This window comes from Coenobita brevimanus, chromosome 79, assembly GCF_032717465.1.
Source record: "Coenobita brevimanus isolate Jiangsu-jjx chromosome 79, ASM3271746v2, whole genome shotgun sequence".
NCBI lineage: Eukaryota > Metazoa > Arthropoda > Malacostraca > Decapoda > Coenobitidae > Coenobita > Coenobita brevimanus.
In genome coordinates, this window is record NC_137032.1 from 33,090,981 (window position 1) to 33,117,334 (window position 26,354).

At 41.3% G+C, this 26,354-nt stretch overlaps 1 protein-coding gene across 1 annotated transcript in view; it reads right to left on the minus strand.

Annotated features, from left to right (window-relative positions):
* Positions 1–12,430: 12,430 nt before the first annotated feature.
* The window catches only part of ckn (CRK like proto-oncogene, adaptor protein), a 102,856-nt gene continuing 88,932 nt past the window's right edge, over positions 12,431–26,354 (minus strand). Inside the window, exons 3-11 of the mRNA XM_080279656.1 lie at positions 25,481–25,611; positions 24,621–24,761; positions 23,430–23,566; positions 22,737–22,872; positions 22,331–22,543; positions 21,876–22,028; positions 16,567–17,913; positions 14,168–14,403; positions 12,431–13,549 (exon numbers count right to left, since the gene is read on the minus strand). Coding sequence (XP_080135782.1) covers positions 13,441–13,549; positions 14,168–14,403; positions 16,567–17,913; positions 21,876–22,028; positions 22,331–22,543; positions 22,737–22,872; positions 23,430–23,566; positions 24,621–24,761; positions 25,481–25,611 — 2,603 coding nt within the window. The 3' untranslated portion in view covers positions 12,431–13,440. The remainder of the gene's footprint in view (positions 13,550–14,167; positions 14,404–16,566; positions 17,914–21,875; positions 22,029–22,330; positions 22,544–22,736; positions 22,873–23,429; positions 23,567–24,620; positions 24,762–25,480; positions 25,612–26,354) is intronic.

The window sequence follows — 26,354 nt, forward strand, 5'->3', positions numbered from 1 at the left end:
AGTCAAGGATGTACCCCGTCTTACAGTCACACAACACAAAGAACTTAATTCCAAAGCGATGGCGTTTGCTTGGAATGTACTGAACAAACCGAAGACGTCCTCTGAACAAAACCAAGGATTCGTCAAAGACAACCTTCTGAAAGGGGTGGAAGAATGACATAAACTTATCCTTCATTCTGCTCAGAATCTCCCGGATCTTCCAGAGTGGGTCGGTTTGGGAAGGTACATCGTTGTCGGCAAAGTGCAGGTTTCCCAAGATGTTCCGGAAGCGATCTCTGGCCATGTACTTATTGAAGGTGGGTGAGGGTAGTAAGGGGTCCATGGACCAGTATTCTTCCAACTCATGCTTCTTGGAGTGTGGCATGAGAAGCATGAGGGCAAAGAACACATACAGCTCCTGCACTCCCAGCATGGACCACTGTTGCATCTTGGCTGCACCTGTACCACTTGCAGCACGTTGTGATTCATACCTGTTGGTCTCATCACATATGTGCTGCATGACTTCGTCATCTAGGAAGGCCAAAAGGTAGTTGACAAACTCAGCATTTTCGTCCATAGTGAAGGCAGGCTGAACTCCTGAGGAGCTCTCGTCGAAAACTAAATTTTCTGGCACAAAATCTGACCCTTCCGTCCACGCGAAGGCATCCAGGATTCCCTGTCGTGGCGGTGTAGGGCGGGTGGTGGTGGTGGTGGTGGAGGTTGGCTGTGAGGCAGATTTATCTTGGTCAAGGTCACTCGCACTGACCCTAGGTTGCCGTACAGCACTAGCAGCCCTTACCCTACTAGCTAAACTACTTTTCACTCTCCTTAATTTACCTCTACCTCTACGGCCTGCCTTGACTGTTGATGCTGGTGGTGACTCCGACAACGGAGACTCCGGAGATAACTCGGCCGACGATGATGAAGAAATGAGTGAAGTGGGGCTTGGGGAACGGGGAGGTGAATGCACTCGTGACTCATGGCGGGCTGGGTCACATGGGGGCATTGTTCTGGGGCTAACACGCCGCCTTTTCACTCCCTCCCCAAATTCCTGTCCTTGCTGCACTAAAGGCTCCTTTCCCTTGGAGCTAGACACTAATTCAGACACTGTAGCACTCGTTGTTGCTGTTTCTGGCACGATAACCTCACCCGGCTCATCACAAGATTCACCCGAATCGTCAAAGTCACTGTCCATCATAACCATGGACAATTCTGCCAGTTCACGTGCCACTGCAGAGTCACTAAGGCCTTTCCTACTTGCCTCACTACTTTTCTTAGGAGTAGAGGTCACGGGGCCCTTTGCAATGGGCGCAGAAGCGGCAGGAATGGCGGGGCGCGAGTGCGACATCGTGTCTCTGCAGCGGAGGACAAGGAACTAAATGCAGCGGCTTATCTGAGAAGGGAAAGGTTGACAATGACACTTTAGGCTGACTGCTGCTATAGTCTCACCAATCTAAAACCAAGGTTTGGGTGGGGTCTGGCGCTCGGTGCAGCCATGCCATACTTCCTAAACGAGCGATGAGTAGATTCTGTTATATATGTAATAGGCATCACAGATAGGTACACACATACTAATACAATATAAACGTAAGTATTCTAGCATATCAAAGGAAGGTAAACTTGTAATGCATATGGCTCTTGTACATCAATAAAGAAACGTGGCATACATATTTTACAGTGTTGCTGAAAAAAATGTAGTTACTTTTACTGACTTTCACGGTAGTTCTAAGTTGGGTAAGTATTGTAACAATTACGTTTATAATATAATTTGAAGGAATCAGTAGAACATACGCTATTTTCTTAATAGAAATAAATAAGTTAAAACACTCACGAGCGGCAACATCCAGGCCCATACTGGGAATTGACCCATTAGAGGGAGATTTAAGCTTCTGTCACGTGCTTCCACTGTTCACTTTGTTATATATATAACTTAAATTATATTTATAACTTAAATTAGTTTGTCTTTACACACACACACATACACAAACACACACACACACAGAAGTGGGTGAAGTCATGTCAGGCCAGGTGGCGAGATGTGAGCGGACGAACTCTAACGGTGTCAGGTCAGCCACTAGCCAATCAGAGTATAGGAAACAAGGCAGCGCTGTACGCCGGGAAATCCCCGGCTGGTCTCCACCCAAACCTTGGTTTTAGATTGGTGAGACTATAACTTACATGCTAATTTTTTATAGGTAGAAAATTTCGGCAATACATAGAGAAATAGGTAGTTCCAGGTGAATGTAAATGTCAATTAGGATTCTCCCTTCCTTTCTGATATATATATTTATTACAGACATCGATTACAAGGCATAATTCAAAGGGGAAATTACTGTGGTAATGTAGCGAATGAATGCACGTGAGGTTTTGTCAGGTGATAATTAGCCAATTTCTGGTGTATAACACTATCACTTACCTTTTTTTTTTTTTTGGTATATATCATTTTGTATAAATATTGGGCATAGGGCTTATTTCAATGGATGAAATCTGTGGAAAAATCCGGGGGAAATTTGCGTAGCACAGCGCGGCGTGGGAGGTGAGAGGACAGGGTAATGGAGGGCAGATAGGGAGGGGAGTCACGAAGGGGGTAAAATCGCTAAACTGTCAACAATGGATGGGAGTACAGATGAGATTTGGAGTGCTGACTAGTGTTGGACATTGGCAGTACTGATAGATGATACAAGCCACCACTTGAGAGCCCGGGATAATTCAAAATAACACAGAATCACAAAAGTGATACCCTGCGGTATGATCCATTGTGGCCGAGTGTCACGAAAGTGACGCCCCGCAGTTAAGGGGTTAATGACCAGACTTGAATGGAATCAAAGGGACAGAGACCCAGGGTATGGGGTTGTGAAAAGGTCTGCAAGTGGTTAGTGAAGTGATCCGCTGTCCACAAAGACGCCAGATCAAGGTAACATTTTTTGGTACGCTAACCCTCAGTCAGGTAGTTACGGAAGTGGTCTGCTGTCTGGAAAAAAATGCAAGTTCGGTTCCAAACTGGGGCAGGGAAGTTTGATTAATTTCAATATACATTTTTTACTAATCTTCAACAAAACAGACTTTGCTGATGTGCCACAAGACCTGCTGACATCACAAGAACTCCACTAATACTGTCACACCTGTTCTGAATGACACACATGATATTAGTGCCAAAGTGATGACACGTCATGGTGCATGGTGTTTTATGTAAAAGACAACAAGAATATGGGGACAGGCGGAACCCGAACCTCCCCTCAATGAATAGTGAAATTTTGGGTGAATTTCACAGCTCCAATTTTCATCTCATCTATGAGCTGTTTGAACGAAAGGGCAGACCACTTGAACCCAAGCATGAAAAGGGATTTGGTAAAATTACTATCAAACTATAAAACTTTCACCATAACCTGGACCAGATTACATTCATTTGCTTCTTTCACAATATTAACTGCCAGAGAATGGCCATACTATAGCTCTACATTCCTTCCACTGCACTTCTTTATGACAACTATTATACTCTACTCTTACAACTCAAAAAGGAGATGTGGCTATTTTAGGCTAAGTTTAAGTGAAAAGTATATATCAGTAAAACACTGAATGCCAGATTATTTAATTTGATCACATACGGACATCAGCTGCAACAGTTTCTTGAACTCTATGGTATTCTCGTCCTACAACTGTCATAGTCAGTATCATACAATGTCACCTAAAACTGTAATCTGTATTAGTAGCGAGATGGTGAATGTGTACCGGTAAGGTACTAGTTTACTTACTAGTGTCCTGTATTACTTATTACTTTATAGTCCTTATATCCCCCGAAAAACTTGCCAATTTACCTTTAGATAACGTCACAGCACTTCAATCAACACTGGAAAGCCCCCCAAGGTCTGAAGGTTAACTATAATCTAGAGAAGGTAAGCCACCCCTGCCAGTAAAGCTGAATGAAACTGCCATCGATTGCCTTATTTCAAGTGCAAACATGATTATAATAAACACAGTATCTTACCTGTCATATCTTCTAGTTTGGCTGGGCCGTGGACGGGAGTCAAAGCAGGAACACCGCTAACCACAACACTTCAACACCAGAAACAGTTCAAACGTGGCTGCGGTATAGGAGAGGGAAGGAGGACCACCGCGGGTCCTGGGAGGCTGCTCTTACGACTGAGCGGATGGTTCTTTGGCAGATGAGATTCCAGAGAGACATTGGGGTAGTAAACAAAATTTCATAGAAACGAAAATATCAAGGAAAAAATTACCTTAATGAAAGATGAGAAAAAAAATAATGCCATAAGAACAGCAAATAAAAGATGATACAATATTATGGCATGCTATCACGTGACTCTATCTAGATATTTGTTTACATCTCCGCGTATATCCACTTACCTCAAAAATATCTGTTTATGGATGGGTGTAGTAATTATATGTTTATGGATGACTATTAATTATCAGCTCCATTTATGAGAGTATCTAGGACGGTTCTTGTCAGTTTGGAAGGGTGTGAGGAGTTAGGGGGGGGTTGAACAGATTTCAGGACAGCTCTAGCACACCTCGGTGTATACCGTATATTTGAAAATCGTTCTTACAAGCATCTGATCATAACATAGAAGTTTAAAGCCAGTCGGTTCTGAATGACAAATGAATAATAGACTATTGGTTTTGCTCTCAACTAGCAACTTATGAAGCTATAGCCTATACATGATACGTTTTCCCCCCGAGGCAAATGAACTTGTCTCATGTAGGAATGAATAATGCATTCAGAATACCGAAGTGAACTGAGAATTTTGCCTTCCCTAAGAAAAAATAATTAGCCTAAATTGTTTGCCAAAAAAGTCATCGTTCTAAAGGGGTTAGCAGCCACTACCACATAACATTTTACCAAACCCCCACCACCACACCATCACCATAAACACCACCATTACCACAACTACCACCACTACCGTACCATCACCTCAACTACCACCACCACCACCACCACCACTCTATCACAACTACCACCACCATCTCCACCACAAAACTATCCCAACCACAAAACTACCACCACCACATAACTACATCACCACACAACAACCACATAAAAACCACCACCGCGCAACCACCATCACAACACAACCATTATCACCACCACCACCACACAACTATTATCACCACCACTGCCACCACACAACCGCCATCACCACCACCACCACACAACCATTATCACCACATAACCACTGTCACACAACTACCATCATCACCACCATCACACAACCATCACACAACTACCATCACACCACATAACCATCACTACCATCCGATACAACCACACAACCATCACCACCAACAGAAAGAGCCATTTCCTAAACTCTTTACCACTACAGTACTTTGGTGGTGGAGAGGACGCCTTCATGTGGTGGCAATGATATGGCCAGGTGGTGGGGCTGCCTAGTTATACAAACATTCCTAAGCCATCTTTCAATACCCCAACAGGAGGATGGTGAACTGCAGGTGAAGGGCAACTGTAGTCTGATGCCGCAGGGTTCATCTTCCAATAAGTTTCAGGTTACTACTACTACAGATGTACTACTACTACTACTACTATTACAGGGGTATTACCACTACTATTACAACTACTACTATTACAGCTATTATAGGGGTACTACTACTACTTTAATACATTTATCACCATTTCATTATACACCAATGTCTAACTCACCTTTCAATACCCTGGTGACTATGCTGTTGGGATTGAAACACCACGGTATAACCCACTCAAGGGCTGAGTTAAGACTGCGAGTGGGATGTGGGAAGAACTTAAATCAACTGACACTGGGACAATTGCCAGAGGTTACACACAGGAATGATAAGATTTTCATGTGATGGTTGGAGGGAATGGTCATACCTTTGTTTCTAGTGTGGGTTTGTTTTTTCACTTGACATAACTTGGCCAATCACACGACTAAAAAAAAGCACTAAGTCACGGTTCCACTAACTTCAATGAGCCAAATTTTATGAGGTAGGAATGAGCCCCTCTGATTACCAGTCAAATCTATCATCCTGTCAGGAGCTGAAAGTTTTAGGAATATTTGTCAAGTTAAAACAAACACTACAGTTGCCATCACATTCTTTAGGTGCAATTGTGATGTGGTTATTTTCATTTCTGCTATAAAGTGTACTGTAAATTACACTTCTACTACTTCTTAAAGTTACCCTGCTACCTGTAAAGCTACTTGTGTCATTTCCCCAAATTTACTGTACTGGTTGTATGGAAAAAGTGATGGATGCTGGTCTAAGTAATAAAGAACAGTTTTGAGTGGTTTCTATTGTTATTGTTGTTGGTGATGGTGGTATTATTATTGCTGCTGTTGCTGTTGGTGGAGGTATAGTAGTATTACTGTTGCTGCTATTGTTTATGCTGTTGGTGGTGGTGATGATATTATTGTTAATGGTACTGTTCAAGCTCAGCTGAACCATAATCTTATAATTATTCTTCAGGTAAAGCACCACACATCAGCGAAAACACTAATGTTTATTATTCATAATCATTAAGATATATCATACAATTTTAAATAAAAAACTAAAGTGACATCAAGTAATATGATAACCGTGGCTGACATCAGCCTTGCTTAACCTGATGTGCAAGTAAACATAATCCATCAATATGACAACAAAAGTAACGTAGTATATGTGTGTCAGCTACCACAACAACACGGCACTGGTCTGGCTTGGGTGTGGACCAGAGGCATGACACCCAAAGTCATAGTCTCGTCATTCAGGAGGCTGCATAGCATCTCTCCCTTCCCACTTTATTTCTGTACTGTATGGCACAATAACCCTCTTATGGTGGGAAATTCATTCTTTCTCTCTGGTTTAGTATGATACAGTATTCCACAGGACGCTACAGTATAGCCTACAAATGACTCATAACTGCACTTCTCACCTGTACAACCCCTCTCATGATGGAAAGACTTTAGTATTGTATTCCAGCTAATGCCAAACAAGTTTATGCACCCAAGAATGAGTTATAGGAGCCTAATATGTTATTTACACATTCCTCAAGATGGTGAGATGACAATTTTATGGCAAATTAGAGTAAAATTAATATAATAATCTACTGCAGCTAATACCAAACAATCTGATTTAGTTCAAAGTTGCACGAGCCTGAAAATGTTGTAACCTCATAGGCCGACAAGACTACTGACCCCCAGACCAGATGTGAGTGCCTGTGGTTGACTAATGGTTCCCTCGTACTGATATGCAGTATTGCTAGATATAAAACAAAGATGAGGAGCTTATGATTGCTAATGAATACTGATAACCACATGGAAGCTTTATGTAAAAGATAAAAAAAGAAGTTTCAGGTCTGACTGATGAAACTTGACCTGAAAGATAGGAAATTTTAAGACTGTTGAAAATAAACTGTGCAGATAAAAATTCAGGATTGACCAATGAAAACTAACCAGACTGATTTTTTCTGACCGATAAAACTAGACCTAAAATGTAAGAAGTTTTAGGACTGAGTAAAGAAAATAAACCAGACAGATAAAGAATGAATTTAAGAAACTAGTATCAGCAGATAAAGTCTCAGGACAATGATAATGGATGCATAAGACAAATAGTTTCATGTAGGCTAGGAGTGATAAGACTTGAAAAAGGAAAGTTTCAGGACAGTCTAATGACACTAGACTTGGCAGATAAAAATGTCAGGACTATAAATTAATAAAGACCTGGTGATGTAACAGTCACTTCCACCTTTACCAGTTACTCGAAACTTTTTAACCTAGCTTCTGGATAATATATATGCTTTAAAATTTGAAAGTGCTTCATAATATACATCACCCATTAACAAAATTTTCCCATAAAAGTAACGACAGTACTGTACACAAGATGCTGTACATACTGGTGTTGATTTGATTATCATTCACTTTTCATGCTATGGTTAAAAGATGCCAGAGAAGAAAATTCAGACCAGTGAAATGAATTCTCTTGCATAACATAAATTCCCCCAAACCACTGTCTCCACTGTGACCTTTCAGCATATGAAAGATCAATGAGACTGAAAGTAGACTAAGAAACCCAAATTTTTAAAATGAGGCCTTAATGGTGTAAATAGATTAAGAAACCCAACTTATTAAATGAACTTATAATTGAAAATAGAATAAGAACCCAATTTTTAAATAAAGACAACTGAAAATGGATTAAGACCCCCCCCCCCCTTTTTTTACGAAGAATTGAAAATTAAGACTCAATTTTTTTTAGACTTATAACTGAAAACAGATTCAAAAACCCCATTTTTTAATGCAGATTTATGACTAAAAATGGATTGAGAAAGCCAAATATTTTTTATGAAGGCTTAGATAATGGTTGAGAAGTTGATGAGCTCGTGATGTGGTTGCCAGTAAACAGGTGTATGACTCATGCCTACATATTTACAAGTCTGTACACAATATATTTACAGAGAATTAAACAAAATAGGTCCTACCCCAATTAGTTACATATCACTTAATCCAGCAGTCTTGCCAATATAAGTGACTAGTATATATATATGTATATATATATTTATATATGAAAACATATATTGTGCTGTAGCTTTAAAAGTTACCACAAGAAGCAAGAAAGAAAAAGATAATATGGAGGAGTTATATCCACAAGCAGAAGTTGTGCTGACTGAGAAAGTAAAACAGCTTCCCTCCAATTTGAACCCTCTTTACGTATGAACACAGATGAACCATATCCATCTATCTACTTACTGCCTGACGTTTTAATTGAACCGGGGTAACTCGTTATATATCTACCAATCTGTCTATTGCTCAATGTCTTAATCTCAGAGGTGGTGGCCACATATGAATCACCTCCACGTCACCCTGTCCTCCACTATTTACGTCTCCATTCATACCTCATAAGGGTCAAAATTGGACCAAACTGAATTACCTTCGCAATAAACACAATTTCCACAAGTGGGTAAAACGCTTCCATATTCACGGCACTGAAACTGAGACGCAAAAAAGTACCTCGTGATATTTGCAGTTGGATGGAAAACAAATCCGCCTTAAACTTGTCTTCATGTGAACAGCCAAGGAGTGGAAATAATTACACCTACGTGGTTTTTCTAAAAATGTGCAAAATTTGTACCGTTCCCTTGATGGGCAACGAAGCATGGACGAGGCTGGACTGAGCACATCTACTGACCTACTGAATCCTACCTATACCCTATCCTACCTAACAGCCTTCCAATCTTTCAACTGCTGAATCCTTCCATGCTATTCTACCTGCCCGATAAAACCCTACCTAGTATTCTACATACAATATTACCTTTCCTAATCAAACTTGTTCTCTATTTTTCCTACCTATTCTACCAAATCCTACCTACCCCTAATTAATTCCTTTTACCAGCCCTACCAAATCCTACATACTGCTCTACATACTGTCTTTCCTAATCATACGTTTCTCTTTTTCCTCCCTGTCCTACTAAATCCTACCTATCCCAAATTCTACCTCAGTATTATCTTGTATTCATCTATCCATCATTTAATTCTAATCCACTAATCTTCTCTACTTAAACTCTCATCTACCTAATCATGAAATTTATCTCACTTTTCTAACCTGCCATAACAATACTAAAATTACCCATCAACACTTCTACCAACTCCGTCTTACCTAGTCTTTTAATTCCACCTCAAACTAACCCTGTTCTAATTGGACCAACTATCCCTTAACCTAACCTACCCTTAACTTTCCTTTCCTCCTCATCTTTACACCCTTCCCTTTTCCACACTTGGTCTATCTGCTACCCTACCCTGCCTACACTAACTAAATGGTATCTTACTCTCTGCAACCCTACCAAACCCCTACACTACCTACCCACCACCCTGCTTGTCCACTACCCTACAAAGCCCTACACTACCTACCTACTACCTATCTACTCCCTACCCTACTACCTATCTACTCCCTACCCTACTACCTATCTATTCCCTACCCTTACTTACATTATTTTCACAGAAGGAAAAATAGATATGAGCCTCAATGATTAAAGCTCATTTGAAGGTACCAATCACAGGCCACAAATTACAGGGGTTCCAAGACATTAGTTTTCTACAATAAAATGGCCCTTTCTTTTTCTTTTTTTACATAAAAGATATATACTGTATATATATAACTCTGATGTGCCACTATACTCCTCCTTTACTAATGTTCCTAAACAAACTCTAACTTATAAGTACTTGGGCAGGAAGAAAGGTTTGCAGTAAATGTCGTTAGACCTTAATGGCATCGCACACAGTGCAGTATGCCCTCAAAATTCACACTGGTTTGGTTTCCCCACACCTCGTAAGTACTGAAAACCACAAATACTCATCTTGGACCTAAACTGACTCTACTGATGACAGTACAGAGGCCATCCGCAGTAATTTTAGTACACAAAATATCTAGAATAACTACTTAAAAGCTCCTTCCCCTCTCTGAAACACCATAAGCAGATCTTTGAACATGTATAAATACATACATGACAAACTGAACATAGTGGCCCCCATTATGTGTATGAGAAACACATGGTTTATGATGACCAAAACTGACTCTGAATCTAAATGCATGGGTACCATACCAAATTAGGTAGGTTAACCCTGTGGAAAATCCTGCCAATGCTTCAAATCTAGCATGCAAGCTGCGACAAAATCTTCTGCATCAGAAATTTTCACTCACGAATTTAGGTTGGAGATAAAAGAGCAGCAACTGTAAACCGGCAAAGCCAAAGCTGCAAATTTTAAGGGCATACTGTACTTATATCATTTTAAGTCATAATAAGCGTTCAAGAGCAAGTGAGATAAAAACCAAACATAAAGGAACTAGGCCAAACATCAAGTTGATTCCATGATTGTCTGGTTTATGGCTGACAAAAACTTGTAATCTTATTCTTTTCTTCATATCTACTATTTGAATTCGACTTGGCTGATTATACTGCTATATACAAACAATACAGCACTGACCTTGTGGTTGTAGTAGCCTCACATTTTAAACCACTGAGCCCAAGGACTGTCTTTTTCATCTTATTCTTACCATCTCATCACAATCTTATTCAGCTTAGGAGGAACCTTTCCAATTGGAGGGTTATATACAGCCTCTTCAATGCAACAAGCCTTCCCTAAGTTGATTAAAACTGTCTGGACAGCACAAACATAAACTAAAAAGGACATCACATGGGCACAAGAAGTTAAGCAACATGCAATCACCAGGTTGCATGCACAATAAAGGTAGTGTCACACGAGCAATTTTTTTTTTTTTTTTTTTTTTTTATGCAGCTTCTGAGCAATGCAATCCTGGAGGGGACATACTGGCAGCTGCTAGGACCTAGACTGTCAAAGCCCATGGAACGGTATTTCTTCAACTCTCTCACGGTCAGGACAACTCTACTGTTTATTCCAGCTACCACTTGATTACTGTACATTCAGGTAAGAATGGGTCACACGAAGCTTAAATAGTTAATACTGCCACCTACACCCTTCCCATGATCAGGGCATTTTTGGTATCAAGACTGTTTTCCACCTAATGCCAGAAAATTTATCTTCAGCTAACAGTTTATTATATGAGCCTGAGAGATGTAAGAAGTTGCAAAGAAAATGTCCCCAAAGGAAAGTAGCCATGGATAAATCGCTCATCCAACACTGCCTTAACACTAATGCTTTTGTCTGAGATCAGAAAATGGTCTATGGACTCGAAAACTGCAATAGAGTAGATTATATTTCCTCTCTAAAAATGGACAATAGTAGATGGACTCCCTATCTGTTTGATTATACATTTAGCTACGAGTTGTATTCATCGATGCTGAGTAAACCTTTGGCGTTCATCGAAACTTCTGTCAGCCTTCACAACTGGGACGATAAATGCTGGAATTCATTTGTCACTGCTCTTACGTGAACTTCTGTAAGGTGTACAATCATCAGCAATAGTTCTGATAACCCTTCATCCTTACCCTGATTGGAAGAAAGTTGTATCAAGAGTTTTACATTGAATGAAGACTTGTTGTCGAGTGTTAAGGTGATAGTTTAAAGCTTTGTTAAACTATACGAGATGCAGTTCAAGATGTCACTGTTACTTGTGAAGTCTACAAAAGCTTTGAATTACCACCCAAACACTGAATTACATGTCTCTGTTTAGCGTAAAAATTTTGCCATAACTTCCTTCACCCAGCCAATGTTAAGGGTAATTGGGTGAAAAGAAACTTGGGCTCACAAGTGTATATGACAGAAAAGTCTCCAGCTGCCGCAAAATTCTTAAGAGGGGTGCAAAGCCGTCACCTACCCCTAACCCTTTCAAACTTGGAGACAATCAAATGCATTATTCAAACTTCCACCACATTATTTCTTTCAGCTTAAGAGTAGCTGTATGTCCTCCAAAGGTTAAGAAGCCTCCATCAAGCCTTTAAGGACATAAGAAATAATAACTATTTTACTCTGACAGAAGACAGACAACTTCATTCATCTGAAGAATGCTTCCCTATGCTCCAAAGGTAAAATATTCAGGGCTACAGTGACTCGCCTCAGCCTACACCTTACATGGGGTATTATGGGATTGGATGTTACTTACACCATTTATCAAGACTGACAATCTTCATGCATGTTATAGTGTATTATGCAGATGTGCTCAGCTAGTCTTCATATGAACTTTATACAGGAAACTTCTACCAACATCAATATTTACTTAAACTTAGTCCTCACTGTTAAGGATCCTCTTTATAGCATAGAATATATTTATGGTGCCTCTACATAACTGGCTAGCTTTAACACTTTTATACAGTTCATAAAAGTAGAATCACTCTCATGTTTGGCATTACAGTAACGGAAGGAATTCATGTATAGAATTGGCAGATAAATTTTTTCATCTCCTTGTAGCACTTTCTTGCTTATTCTCATCAATGCCTCCATCTTCTACTACTAAATTTATTTATTCATTGCATCTTCCATATTTTTTTACATTAATATTTTCTCTAGTTTCTCGGCATCACTTTCTGTTGTTCAGCCATTCACCTTTTCTAATACACTTCCACTTTCTACTGTGGGGTGCTTACTTTGAGATCTCTCCATTTTCCACCAGTCAAAACTTTTCCATAAAGGGTAACACTTCATCTAAGCCTCCATCTTTCAGTAAGCTTTAGTTCAATCTCACTTCCTCCATTTACCATTTTTTTTCTATACTCCAATACAATGCAGTTCCACTTAATTTCATTTATTCTCAATTCATTCCACTTGCCAACACTCCAACAAGTTTCACTTTTACATACCATCACTTTTTTCCACTACATTCTACTACAATTCAGTTCTACATTACTTCCTATTTTTTCCATTACACCCCACTACAATTGTCTACATTACTTTCCAATATTTCCAGTACACCCCCCTACAGTTCAGTTCTACATTACTTCACTTCCCCACTACATGTCACTTACCTACAGTATGCCACACTTCTGTTCCGCAATATTTCACTACACTCCACTTAGCTAAACTGCTCTAAGCCTCAGTTCTTGATGACCACCTCCTGCTCCAGCATCGCATCCAGCTCATCAGTCAGGTTGGCCAACATATTACCGATGTCACTCAGGACGTCACTCGTACCATCGGGGGAACTGTCAGACAAAACCATGGGATCAGAACAATTACAGCAGAGATAGTACAACTCCAGGTTCATGATAATTTCTAACCCACTGAGCCTGGGAGTGTCTTTTTCATAATATTCTTACCATCTCCTGACTGGCTTTTCAAACTGGAGGGAGGCAGTGGCTGAATCGGTAGAGAGGCAGCCTGCAGTCCTAATGGACCCAGGATCGAATCCCGGCTGGGGCAGGGAACAGTTTAAGGATTTGAATTTCCTAAAAAAGCAGACTTTCCTGATCTACCAGATGACCTGCCGACATGTCGTAAAAGTACCCTCGCTAATACCAGTACACCAGTCCTGTATGAGACAGCCCTAGCATGTATTCAGTATGGACGGTGGGTGTCAGCGCTGAAGTGGTGACATGTGGAGGTGTAGGAGGACTACTTGGCCTTGGGATAGGTGACTGCCCCCAAGAAATAGGTCCTGAGCCTTTGCCCAGAGTCGAACACGTAAAAAAAAAGATATGGCCTGAATAGACCCCTTCAGATGCCTCCCCTAAGATGAGTAAGATCCTTTGACAGTAGCAAGATTACTCTACAAGTGATGTTTCCTAGAATCAAGGGTTCACGCAGCAAAATATCCAACTAACCTTGCATCCGATGTTGTTAACTGGGATGGAGTTGCATCAGTGGCAGCTGCGATGTTAGTGCGAAGGGGGAGTGAGGCATCCTTGCGGCGGAGGGCTGGGGATGCACGGGGTGATCCATGGGGGGAGCCACGGGGGTCCAGGACCAGCCCAGGATGGGGGCGGCATGACCTCTGCTTGATGGTACCCGCATTTTCATTGGCGAAGGGAAGTGACTCGGAGTCTGTACTAGAGTTGGACTGAGGGCAAAAAAGCTTAATGAGAAACCTAGTTAATAAATTCCTCATATACAAGTTCTTGACCACTTCAGCCTGAAGATGTAATTCCAATTTTGTTCTTGTGGCTACTGGAAGATTCTATTCAGCTTAGAAAGGAACCAAAGCAGTGAAGGGGTTAATGAAGGAATATCTATCTATCTATCTATTGCCAGACGTTAATCCCGTAAGGGGTGGCCATTTGACTTTGAGTTATTTGTTTTACGAGGAGGGGCACTAACCCTCCACCAACCCACTTGCTGACACGTAGGGAGCACGTATGATTTGGTTATATGGTTACCACCCAGCATTGTAAATGGTTTCTTGGCTTACAGGAAACCATTTGGCTTGTCACTCAATGTAAAGCCACCTGCAGAGGAAAGAAATGCAATAAGAAGTGACAGGAAAGATGAAAGAAATATGAAGACAGGAGGGCAGGCACAGATAAAGAATGATAAAGGCTAAGGAAGAAGTAGGCAGCACTACATCATCAGGCTCAAGAGGTTAACAACAAATACAATACTACATCTTTATTTGGTCCATGACTGGGCTGGAAGGAATAAACAAAACTGCTAAAAAAATGGAACACTGTGAATAAGCTGGGCAATATATTGCTAAGCATGCACAGCCAGCTGTACTTTTCCTGGTCTACTTCGTTTTATTTCTTTGAAGGGGTACATTTTTGCACTATACATTCTTATTTATATCATCACCTAATCCTGTGTTGCCCCATAAGGCGCACAGGAGCCCAGGGCTAGGTAAGCTGATCCTGACATTGAAGATGAGTGATAATAAAATCTAAATAATAACTAAATAAACAAAGCACTCCTTCATTATCGCTTACGATTATTTTAGATGACAATAAGAACATTGCAAAGTTTGAATAACAAGGTACTGTACATCCATATACTGAACACTTTTTTAAAAGATGAATAGAGGAAGGAAAAATATACATTAAAAAAAAAAAAAAAAATCCATACACCAGATTACGTGTCTGTCGCTCCATGAGATGCAAAGGAGCCTGGGACTAGGGAAACTGGTCCTGACATTTAAGATGAGAGTGACCAGCCTTACTCATTCCTCCGTGGCATTATGTGAGCAATAAACCCCAGCCACCCCTTGGATATAAACCTACACAGGCTCAATTCAGCTGGAGCGCCTTAATTACCCACTAAACCACCAGGCGCCATAGTCTGGTAATATGCCAATTCATAAAAATCTGCAACAGCTGGACTTAAACTGCTGTGGCTTGAAATTTCAAGGGAAATCAATTTGAGAAGTGAGTTCCTGAGAGAAGAGGTTCAAGGATTAAAGGAATTCTGATAGACAGAACTTGCACAATATGGTAGTAGGACAGTCAAGGTAAGAGCACTACCTTATGCCCGTGTACCATAAAGGAAAGCAAAGAGGCAGCACAAGGGATGCATCCTTATCTGAGCATTTATTTTAAATAAATTAATAAATGAATAAATAAATAAAAACAATGCAAGATCAGTATCCCCAGCTTTGAATGAAGTGAAATCCATCCATCATCCAATCCTACATTGCCCCATGAGGAGCGTAATGAAGTGTCTGGGCTGTATGTGTGGTGGGATGGTCTACTTGAGAGAGAACTCACATACTGTAATAATAAACAAGTGAGGAAGCAGATACTGGATGGTGGAAACGGCTTACCATGTGCATTTCAAAATGATATGGCCATATGGAGTGAGAAGGTGAAAGAGAGACTGACAAGCGATAGACAGACTGGAAGTACAGGGAGTAACAAGAAGAAAGAGGTCAAAGAGAAGATGACAGAATTGTGAGAAAGACGTTCTGAATCACTGAGTTTTCCCCCATCCAAGAGTATGAAGTCATGTATGAAACAGAAGAAACTGGAACGATGTGGCTTGATGGAGGATGACTGACTCAATGTCAAAAATTTGCAACAGGCAAAAAGTGAATCAACTGGAAAAACTGGAAATAAATGGGGCCTGATCGTGGGTACTTCAAACTTGCTTTGCTGTAGACCATTGTAAAAGACAGCTAAGAGGTTGAATATGAGAGAATGAGGCTGCTACCTAATACTTTCTATGAAACTGTACCTCACCCTAAACTGTGGCACTTTTACCTTAAGAATAAAATTCAAATTCAGGTACATAAACTTACCTTAAAACTAGCATTTGAATCATTTCGTCTTGGACGAAACCCTGTTGTCACATCTTCATCTGAAGTTGTGGAGGTCTGTGACGTTGCCAGCGAATCACTGGTCATTGAGGACGTAGTTATTGTTGAACTGGCAGAGATGCGTGTGGCACTGGCCACTGTGACACAGGTGAGAGGAGGAGGGGGTGGAGGAAAGTCATCAGGGAGGTGCTGGTGGTTGGCACTGTCAGGGGGAGCAGGAGGTGGGGGTAAGTCTGGTGTGACGTCTGGTTGTAGGTTATTCTTGATGCCCATGTAACCATAGGACAGACCCCGGCGTAAGTACCCGTACGTGCCCTCCTGCCCTTGTTGCTCCTTGCTGCTCTCACTGATGGAGTTTGACCGTCTCGGGGGAGGAGGTGGCACTTTTTTGGGTGTTCCCTGTGGGGTGTTGTTTGAGCTGCCTGTTCCTTGGCCGGAACTGTAAGACTTCTCAGAGTTCTGTCGATTTAGTGTCTTCAAGTTCATTTCCTTCATGCCTATCTCCTCAGCCTGTGGTGGCTTACTTATGTTCATGCCATCCTTAATAAACTGTGGAACCTCATGGACATCCACGCGAGTCTTTGCTGTGACTTTGGCGACAGGCCTCATTTTGTTGGCCGTACGAGGCCTAGGAAGAGTTCCTCCCCCCTCATAATTATTGGCATATTCATTAGTAGGTGTTATATCACCATCATCCATGGACCGCTGAGGGTGGGGATGACAAAGACCTGAAGTGGGTGGGAAGGGTCTTGGTGGAAGATTACCAAGAGACATGGGTGGGCCTGGGATGTGTTGCATTCTGCTCTCTGGATGGAATGTTTGGTAAGTGCTGTAAATAGGCTCATCTGCACTCCGTCCACCAGGCCTAACCTGGACCGCAAGTACATCAGGATGGTACTGAACCTGACCAGGACCTGGCAAGGGGTGAGGGCCACTAGGGAGTTTTGAACCAGGGGGTGAGGGGCCTTGTGAACCAGGATACTGACCGGGTGGGTGAAACTGGCCTACTTGTTGTGCTAGAGGATGTACATGTGCCTGTGGTGGTGGCATGGGGCCATACTGTACTCCCGGGGGGTAATGTGGAGGGCCATAGTGTCCTGCAGAGTCTGGCGGGGCATTTAATCTAGCAGGGTCCCCTCCACCATAGTGTCCTGGCCCAGAGAATGTTCTGAACTCTGGTACAGGGGTGAACTGGTCTCGTCCCTCCCCCCCTTCTCTGGGAATGATGATATCATGTGCACCGTAGTGAGACTGTGGCCTCCCATCCTGTGAGTTATTGAATTTCTTTCCAGCCATGATGTCCTTCAAGCGTTTGATGCCCAGCATTACCTGAAAAGCAAAAAAGATGTATGTAACTACCCTTCATATATGAGCTATAAATTAGTGCTGCAAGTCTATATCCACTCTTAAATTAACATACAGTATATGGGGACAGACAATAATCTGCTTTTATTAATTCACTTCATAAAATAAAAAATCTGGTTACAACCAAATTATAAAAGCCATGGCAGCTGTCACAGAGAAATCACCATCATCATCACCATCATCCACACCTCCTTTCTCATCCTAGGACAGGGTGAGGAGTAGCAACGTCCAGACATCTCAAATTTGCCCAATCCAATGGGCCATGCTTCCATTCAATCATCATTCAAACCCCCAGAATCCTAGCTCTATCTGATACGCCAGAAACTTTCACCATATTCTGTAACTTCACATAAATGTATCCGACAGAATCAATCCAAACGCTGTCACATTAAAATGGGGTGCCAAATCCCTGATCATGCACTTATTCTCACAACATTCATCCAGCCAGCTCAATCTCGTCAATCCTCTAGTCTCACCGATTTCCAAACCTCTCTTCCTCACACACTCATCCACCATATCTCTCCACCTTTTCCTTGGCCCAACTCACCTCCTCCATCCTTCAAATTCACTCAGATATACCTTTTTCACTGCTTTATCATTATCCATTCTCTCCACATGACTATATCATCTCAGTACACTCTCTTCAATTCCGGTGTCCACAGACTTCTTCACTCAGCATTTTTCACGAATTACATTATTTTGTGTCCTATTCACTCTCTGTACTCCACATACATTCCTCAGCAGTCCTATCTCCACTGCTCTCACTCTTGACTTTTCATTTTCATGCCACACCACAGTCTCACATCCATAAGTTAAAGCTGGCCCTAACACTCTTTCATGTAAGTCTTGCGCAGCTGCAACACTAAAACCTCAGTTTCTTAGCAAGGCCTAAAGCACCAGCTGATTTCCTTCCTTGTGTCACTCTACTTTCCACTTCTTTTGCACAATTTCCTCTCTTTTCTATTGCTGCACCCAGGTATTTGAACTCTCTCACCAATTCCAGTCTCTCTCTGTTCACTGAAACATCACACTGGGAGACACCTTCTCTCTCGGTAACCATCACTCGACTCTTTTCTACACTTACTCTCAAGGCATGATGTTCACAGACATCAGCAAAACTCTGCACTAATCTACCAAGCTCTTGTCTGGTATTTACAAGTAACACTGCATAATCAGCATACAACAAATAAGAGATATTCCATCCATCACCATTCCTTACCAATGCCATCCCTCTCTCCATTACTCGTGTTTTTACTTCTCTCATCACCCCATTCATATATATATACTGAACAACCATGGAGACATCATACAACCTTGTTGCACAACCATACTGATTGTGAACCATTCACTTAGATTGCCATTTACCCTTACATATGCCTCATTACCACCATAAAAACTCTTGACGGCACCTAGCAGCTTACCATCTATGCTGTACATGCACAAAACATTCCACAATCCTTATCTGTCTACTTTGTCATATCCTTTTTCCATCTCCATAAATGCCATAAACACCTTATAGTCCTTCTCACAAGCCTGCTCCACTATCTGTCTCACTGAAATATTTTATCCACACATCCTCTGCCACTCCTACAGCCATCCTGTTCATCACCCACCTGGACTTCTGACATCTCTCCTACTTTCTCGATAATAATTCTTCCATATAATTTCCCTACAACACTCAATAAACTTGTGTCACAATAATTCTTGCACTCTTCACTCGCCTTTCTTTTTGTAAGACGGTACAATCATAGCCTTTTTCCACTCTGTTGGCACAGTTTCACTCATCCATGCCTGCTTACGTATCTCCAACAAGCACATCACTCTGCTCTCTCCAATAAACTTAATCATCTCTGCATCCACTCATCAACCCCAGCTGCTTACCCATTTTTCAGTCGCTTCACAGCGTTCTTCAACTGTGCGAGTGTCACATTTCCTGGCACTGCATTCCTTCTCTGTACACTCCCAAAACCAATCATGTTTACAACTGCTCCGCTCTCTCTATTCCCATTCATCAAGCTTTCAAAATATTTTCTATCTGGTCCTTACTTCATCCACACGGGTTAATAATCTACCATTTACATCCTTCACACTTTCACATTCCTTTCTGTTGTCACTTCTACATTTTTGCACCTCTATCTAGAATAACTTACTATTTTCAGAGTAAATTGCTTTAATTTTTCTTCCTAGATCATCATTTACCTCCTCCTTTTTCCTCGTCACTAGTCTCTTTATGTCCTTCTTGCTTTCAGTATATTCAGTTCTTATATCAACTGAACCTCTGTTCTGTAACCATTTTAGCCACTTCTTCCTCTTTTCCTCCACTGCTCTCTTAACCTCTTCATCTCACCATGCCATTCCTTTCTTCTTTGTTGTTACTCTTCCCACACCACACACCACTTTAGCATTCCTAACTAAGCAATCCCTAAATGCATTTCACTGGCTGTTCAAATCCATTTCATTCCAGTTCACTGATTCCAACTCCTCCTCTACTTTGGTCCTGTATTTATCTGCAATTTCTTTGATCCTCAGCTTCTCGACTTTCTGTCTTTCTCCCTGAGTGATCCTCTCTCTCCTGGTCCACCTCACTCCTCTCAGCTTGATTTTGCATCATATGATCTGACAGACCCCCACATCGTCCTCTCAAGGCCCTCGTATCAGCGTCAACCTCTTTATGAGCACGTAATCAATCAGGCTCCTTTCAACACAATTCCCATTCCCTCCATACCAAGTATATTTATGTGCATCTTTGTGTTTGAAATACAAGTTACAAATGCACAAACACCCCTCCTGACACATATCCTTCAGTCGTTTCCCATTATCAATTTCTTTGAGTACTCCACTGGAACCCATTATGTCATCCTTGGGACCAGTGCCTACTCTTTCTTTCATATCACCCATTACAATCACTTTATAGCTACTGGGCATTTCTCCCACTGCCTCATCCAGCTCATCCCAAAACCTCTTTCTCTCTCACACGTCATCAGCCAGTGCATATGCTACAATCACTTCCACTTTCACCTTTTCAAACTTGAACCTGATATACATACATCTTGAGCTGACACATTTGTAATCTCCCATTCCACTCTGCCACACCTCACTCATCAACAAAGCAACTCCTTCCTTGCATCTTCCTCACCCATTCATGCCCGACCTTACACATTTTACACCCTCCCACTCCACACACCCCTTCATCTTTGTTTCACAAAATGCCATCATGGCATATCTTGCACTCTTGAACACATTCACCACTTCCACCCTCTTGCCCTCCTCATTCTCACCTCTCACACCCTACAGTACATGGCCATGCGAATCTGCCCATTTGGTTGGGGCCCTGGGTAGGTATTAGGCCCTCCAAGGCTCTCCGAAATGCCTGCCATGATTAAGTGATTTTAGAGAGGGGAAGGGACACTTAACCTGGCCAAAAACCCCAGTCATGTGGTTATCACCCAGCATAGTAAATGGTTTCCTGGGCACAGGAAACCATTTGGCTTGTCACTCAGTGTAGAGACCATATGGCATTTCTACACTGAGTGAGTATATGATGGGTGCCCCGACCTACCAACAAGAGAAATATGCAATGATATCTTGATGTTCATTTTTTTTTTTTAGATATTCTTTTGGGAACAACTTTTGAGAGCTGTCAAACATTGGCTCCTTTTTCCTGCATACAATTAATATTTATGCAATGATATCTTAACGTTAATTTTTTTTTTTTTAAGATATTCTTTTGGGGACAACTTTTGAGAGCTGTCAAGCATTGGTTCCTTTTTCCTGCAGACAATTAATATTATGAAGTTAAAAATAAAATCATTATGGACAGATGAATGTATAGTAACAATGAACAAAAGACTCAGGAGTTTGTTTTTTCTTGACTAGTGTTTCCTTTATTACACCTACAACACTACCATAAAAAATGCTGTGCTTACTTTCTTTTGGTGTCCCAGTTTAGTGATGCCGATGTCCTCCAGGTCCTCCCATGTGAGCTGTGTCATCTGCTCAATAGTATTCACCTGCTGTCGCTTGAGAGACGACGCATACTCATCCAGACGAAGCAGAGATAGCCAGTCTTCAAGTCGACCCTGTAACACCACATTTTACTTCACTAAGTGAACATTTTTTACCACTGAAGCACATGACCCCTCCATCCCCTGTAAGTTTATGTTGCATCCCTCCCTTCCCCTCCAACACAAAAAGTCCTCCAACATAACCTTAACAAAAGACCCTGGAGAGTACAGAATCTGGCTTTAAGTAGCTGGATCACTGCAGTCCATAAGGTCTACATCATGGTAAGTTAAGAGCCCCAGCAATCATAACAACTCCCAGAGTGTATATAAATGTCAGTACATGTATAGCCATATATTTCCCCACTCCATGTTCTTACCGGTATAAAATCAGGCAGGCCATCGGATATGTTTAGTCTGGTTATCTCCGCCTTGAGCTTCTTACGATGGGCAGGTTTGGTGATGCCAATAGCATTGAGGTCCTCGGGAGTCATGCGGGAGATGGTGGGCATGTCGTAGCCGGCATTGATAAACTTTTCGTAGTACTCATCAAAGTGGAGGTCTGACAGCCACACTCTTAAAACATCAGAGTCCTGAAGAACACAAAATATTATTGCCCCTTGTTACATATCACCTCATTTACCTCTTTCACTTAACCCCTCCACTACAATGACATGCTAATTTACTTTTGTTACCTGTACATATTTCGTTCAATAGGGTCCATCAGGTTTAAAAGAACCAAGTACAGTACATGAAGTCTCACAATGGCTGAACCACATCACTCACCCTAACACCATTGTTGAGAAGTTCTGGAACATTTACATGAGGCACATTATCGTGCTCCATGGACCCCAGGCTGGAGCTGCTGGAGTGGTAGCTGTGTCGAAGGATGGAACCACTGTCATAGCTCTGACCACTCAGTCTGCAAGACATATCATCAGTGTTGTTATCATTTGTTTCTCATGATAAGGATAACTTTAGCACTGTATTTCACTTTAGTTAATGCTGGACAATTTCATTTGGTTGAGTCATAAGAGCCCTAGTGTTCACAGTCACAACTTATCTTCTAATGCTGAAAGATGAACCCAAAGTCATAGCAATGGCCATTCAGCCAGCACAACATACAAGTCTTATTACATATCAATGGTTATTTTTACCCAACAGATTCCAGCAGCTGCTAATCACAATGAATGCATACTGAGTATACTGTGCAGTACATTGGACATCACAGTAGCTAGTGTATGGATGCTGGAAGTAGATTTGGAATGGAACATCTGTGAAAGTTATAAGGAATCTGAGATGCCACACACCAGTTCCATGATTAGTACCATGGCCATCCCTAGTTTTCGAAGTTTTTAGATGGATGACTGATGATTTTATTACATGAAACATAAGAACAAGCTTAGCTCTTCCTGGATAGTTCTTTTATTTTTCTGATGAACAGAGTATGACGGCCTATGGTACTGACTCAGAACATACCTATGCTGGTGTGAGTGTGTGGTGGTGGAGGCCCGGCCAGAATCAAGTGAGGTGGTGGAGTTACGGCAGCCTGAGGACGCAGTTGACCCCGTGGTGGATGATCCACTACCAGACCCAGGACTTGACCGACCAGGAGACTGTAAGGAAACACATGATAAATTTTAGGGGGGAGTGGGGATAGTAAGGAGGAGAAAGAGGAATGGGGTGGAGAGGTACAAGAGGGAGGAGGGTGTAAGCTGGGAAAGGACAGCCAGATGGCAAATGACAGGGCGATATGGAGGTGAGTCATTTGAGGTCAACTCTTACATGACTAAGCCATCTGTTTATAGATATACAGACAGACAGATAGTTGCTGTGATAGCTATTAACACTTTCAATTAAAGGATTTGTTTCCTTGTAGTAACATATGCCTACTGGGAAGTAAAATAGAGAGAGGCATGAGGGCTGAGTAGCCTGGAGCTATTTCGTAGACACACACACAAAATGGATTATAATACTAATAATCACTGGCTGAATAGTAACACAAAATTGCTTTAAAGTAATCTCGTTGGCCCGCGGATGTCTATAATACAGTACCTCTACTCATTCCAGACACTTTCATTCAACTTAGAAATGATGTCCTAAATGCTCCAGAGGTTAGAATGAATTTCAATTTGCCAGTTCAGTCCAAGGGTATCATGTTTGATATAATTCACCATCTACTCCAATCATTACTCAATCCAGTACTGCCCCATCAGGAGCACAGGGGCCTGGAGCTTGGCTATTCAGCTGAGATTATATAAGATGAGAGGGACCAGCTGCTTGCCTCACTACATAAATACATGAGCAAGAAACCCAAAATACTTCTCAGAATTTGACGCTAGTGAGTCACAGCCAGTTGGAATGCTTTAACTCACTACATCAACATGTGTCTAAAAAACTACATGAAGGCAACGGGGCTAATGCATGACATCAGGACACAACACGAAGACCCACACTTCATATTCCTGCATGCATCAAAGATCTATCTCATAAATGTGGCTCAGGAAAGACTTACTCAGTGTTGTGAGTAAACAGTGAAATGTGTGGATTACTGAGCAGCTTAAATAATGTACTGCATGATTGTGCTCTCTCACTGTTAAGGATCCACTTGGATATTTTATTCTGGACACCACCTGACTGACCATATTTGTACAAAATAACATGACCCACCTGCACATCGATGCCTTGGTCCTCTAGTGACGTCTGCTGCTGGTAGGTGAGGTAGGAGTATGTGCCATCAGCAGGCAGGTGGTGGGGGGAGCCGGGGGACGTCTTGGGACACATTAGGTGGGCAAACTGAGGCACCTGTTGCTGTGAAGGGTTAATGATCATCAAAACATGCCAATCAGGCCAATAACTATTTTGTGCAATTGCGAAAAATAATATCAAGCCACTTTTTTGTCAAACAATCACGAAATCCATATTAACACTTGAAAAGTTTGCATAACTTAAAAGAACACATTTTTAAGTTACTTAAGACAGTGGCTGCCATCTTAGTGTGTCTCATATTCAAGTGGATCATGATTTTGTCTGCAACAGTACATCATATACAAGAAACAACCTTCACAAACACTCAATCACAAACTAGGTTCACAAATGGTGGTTAGATTTCATTCTTGTACAGCCTAGTTCCCCAAATCCTGACATTAAATAGCCTGCAAAAATATAAATTGCACAATAAGGTAAAAAAAAAAAAAAAAAAATGCTATCATCGGCCTTCAGTGCTGTGCAAGGAACACTGTCTGGTCCTGTTTCTTTTTCAGTGTCCACCTTAGATAGTGGACACTGAACACTAAATTTACACAATTTCAAGGGTAAACTCTGTACAATAAATTACTATTAAAAAATCAAATAAATACTGTAAATTCTGTTCATCTTTAATATGTGAAACATGATAATGGTCACAAAGGAGTGCTATGGAAAGACGTACTGAGCTACTGCACCATCTGTTCCCACCACGAAGCTGTGCGAATTAAACTGCATGACAAAAATCTGTGTCAAGTTAAGGTAAAAGGACTATAGTTAGATACCTGATGTGGTCCAGCAGGGAAAGTAAACTGCTGCTGGTTGTTATAGTGTGAGGGTGAGTTGCTGCCCACTTGACCACCTCCACCACCACCTCCAGGACGACCCAGCTGCCCATGGTCGCAACTTCCACCACCTGCAAGAAGAAGATCATTTAGTAGCTGCTTTATAAACTATCTGGAGCTTAAAAAATACGCAAGACTGCTTAAACAATTTCAGGCGTACAAGTAAGGTGAATATTGGTGTGAAACTATATGATGAAACAAAATACAGTACGGATACCTCTCGCTCTCTCTCTCTCTGATAAACACCTATGGACTTGTTAATATGCATGCAGGGACACCTAACTAGACAGGGTAGGGAGGGAGGGTAGAAATATAACTGGAGACTTCACCACCCCCTCGACCCCTCCAACCTTTATCATCATCCAAACTCAGTAATTGCTGGAAAATAATTGCCCGGATTGTTTCAAGGAGAGGTTTTGGTGCATGTGCATTTTAGAGGTTAGGCAGATTCGGCTATAATCTCTCATCCACCTCAAGCATAAACTGGTGTTCAATAAACAATTACCGGTACTACAGCTGTCCATGGGGGTAAAATTGGACAAGTACTAATGTAAGCTGTTATAATTATATATTTTTGCTCACGGTACACCTTTTTATTGGACTTGTCACAAACCTCTCAGACTAAAGAACTGCAGAATATATATATATATATATATATATATATATATATATATATATATATATATATATATACACACACACACACACACATACACACACACAAATGAAGTCATAATCATGGGTTACAATTTATTCCAGGTAAACAAAATATCTCTTAAGTTTATAAAAGACCATCAGACAAAACTGATAGAAA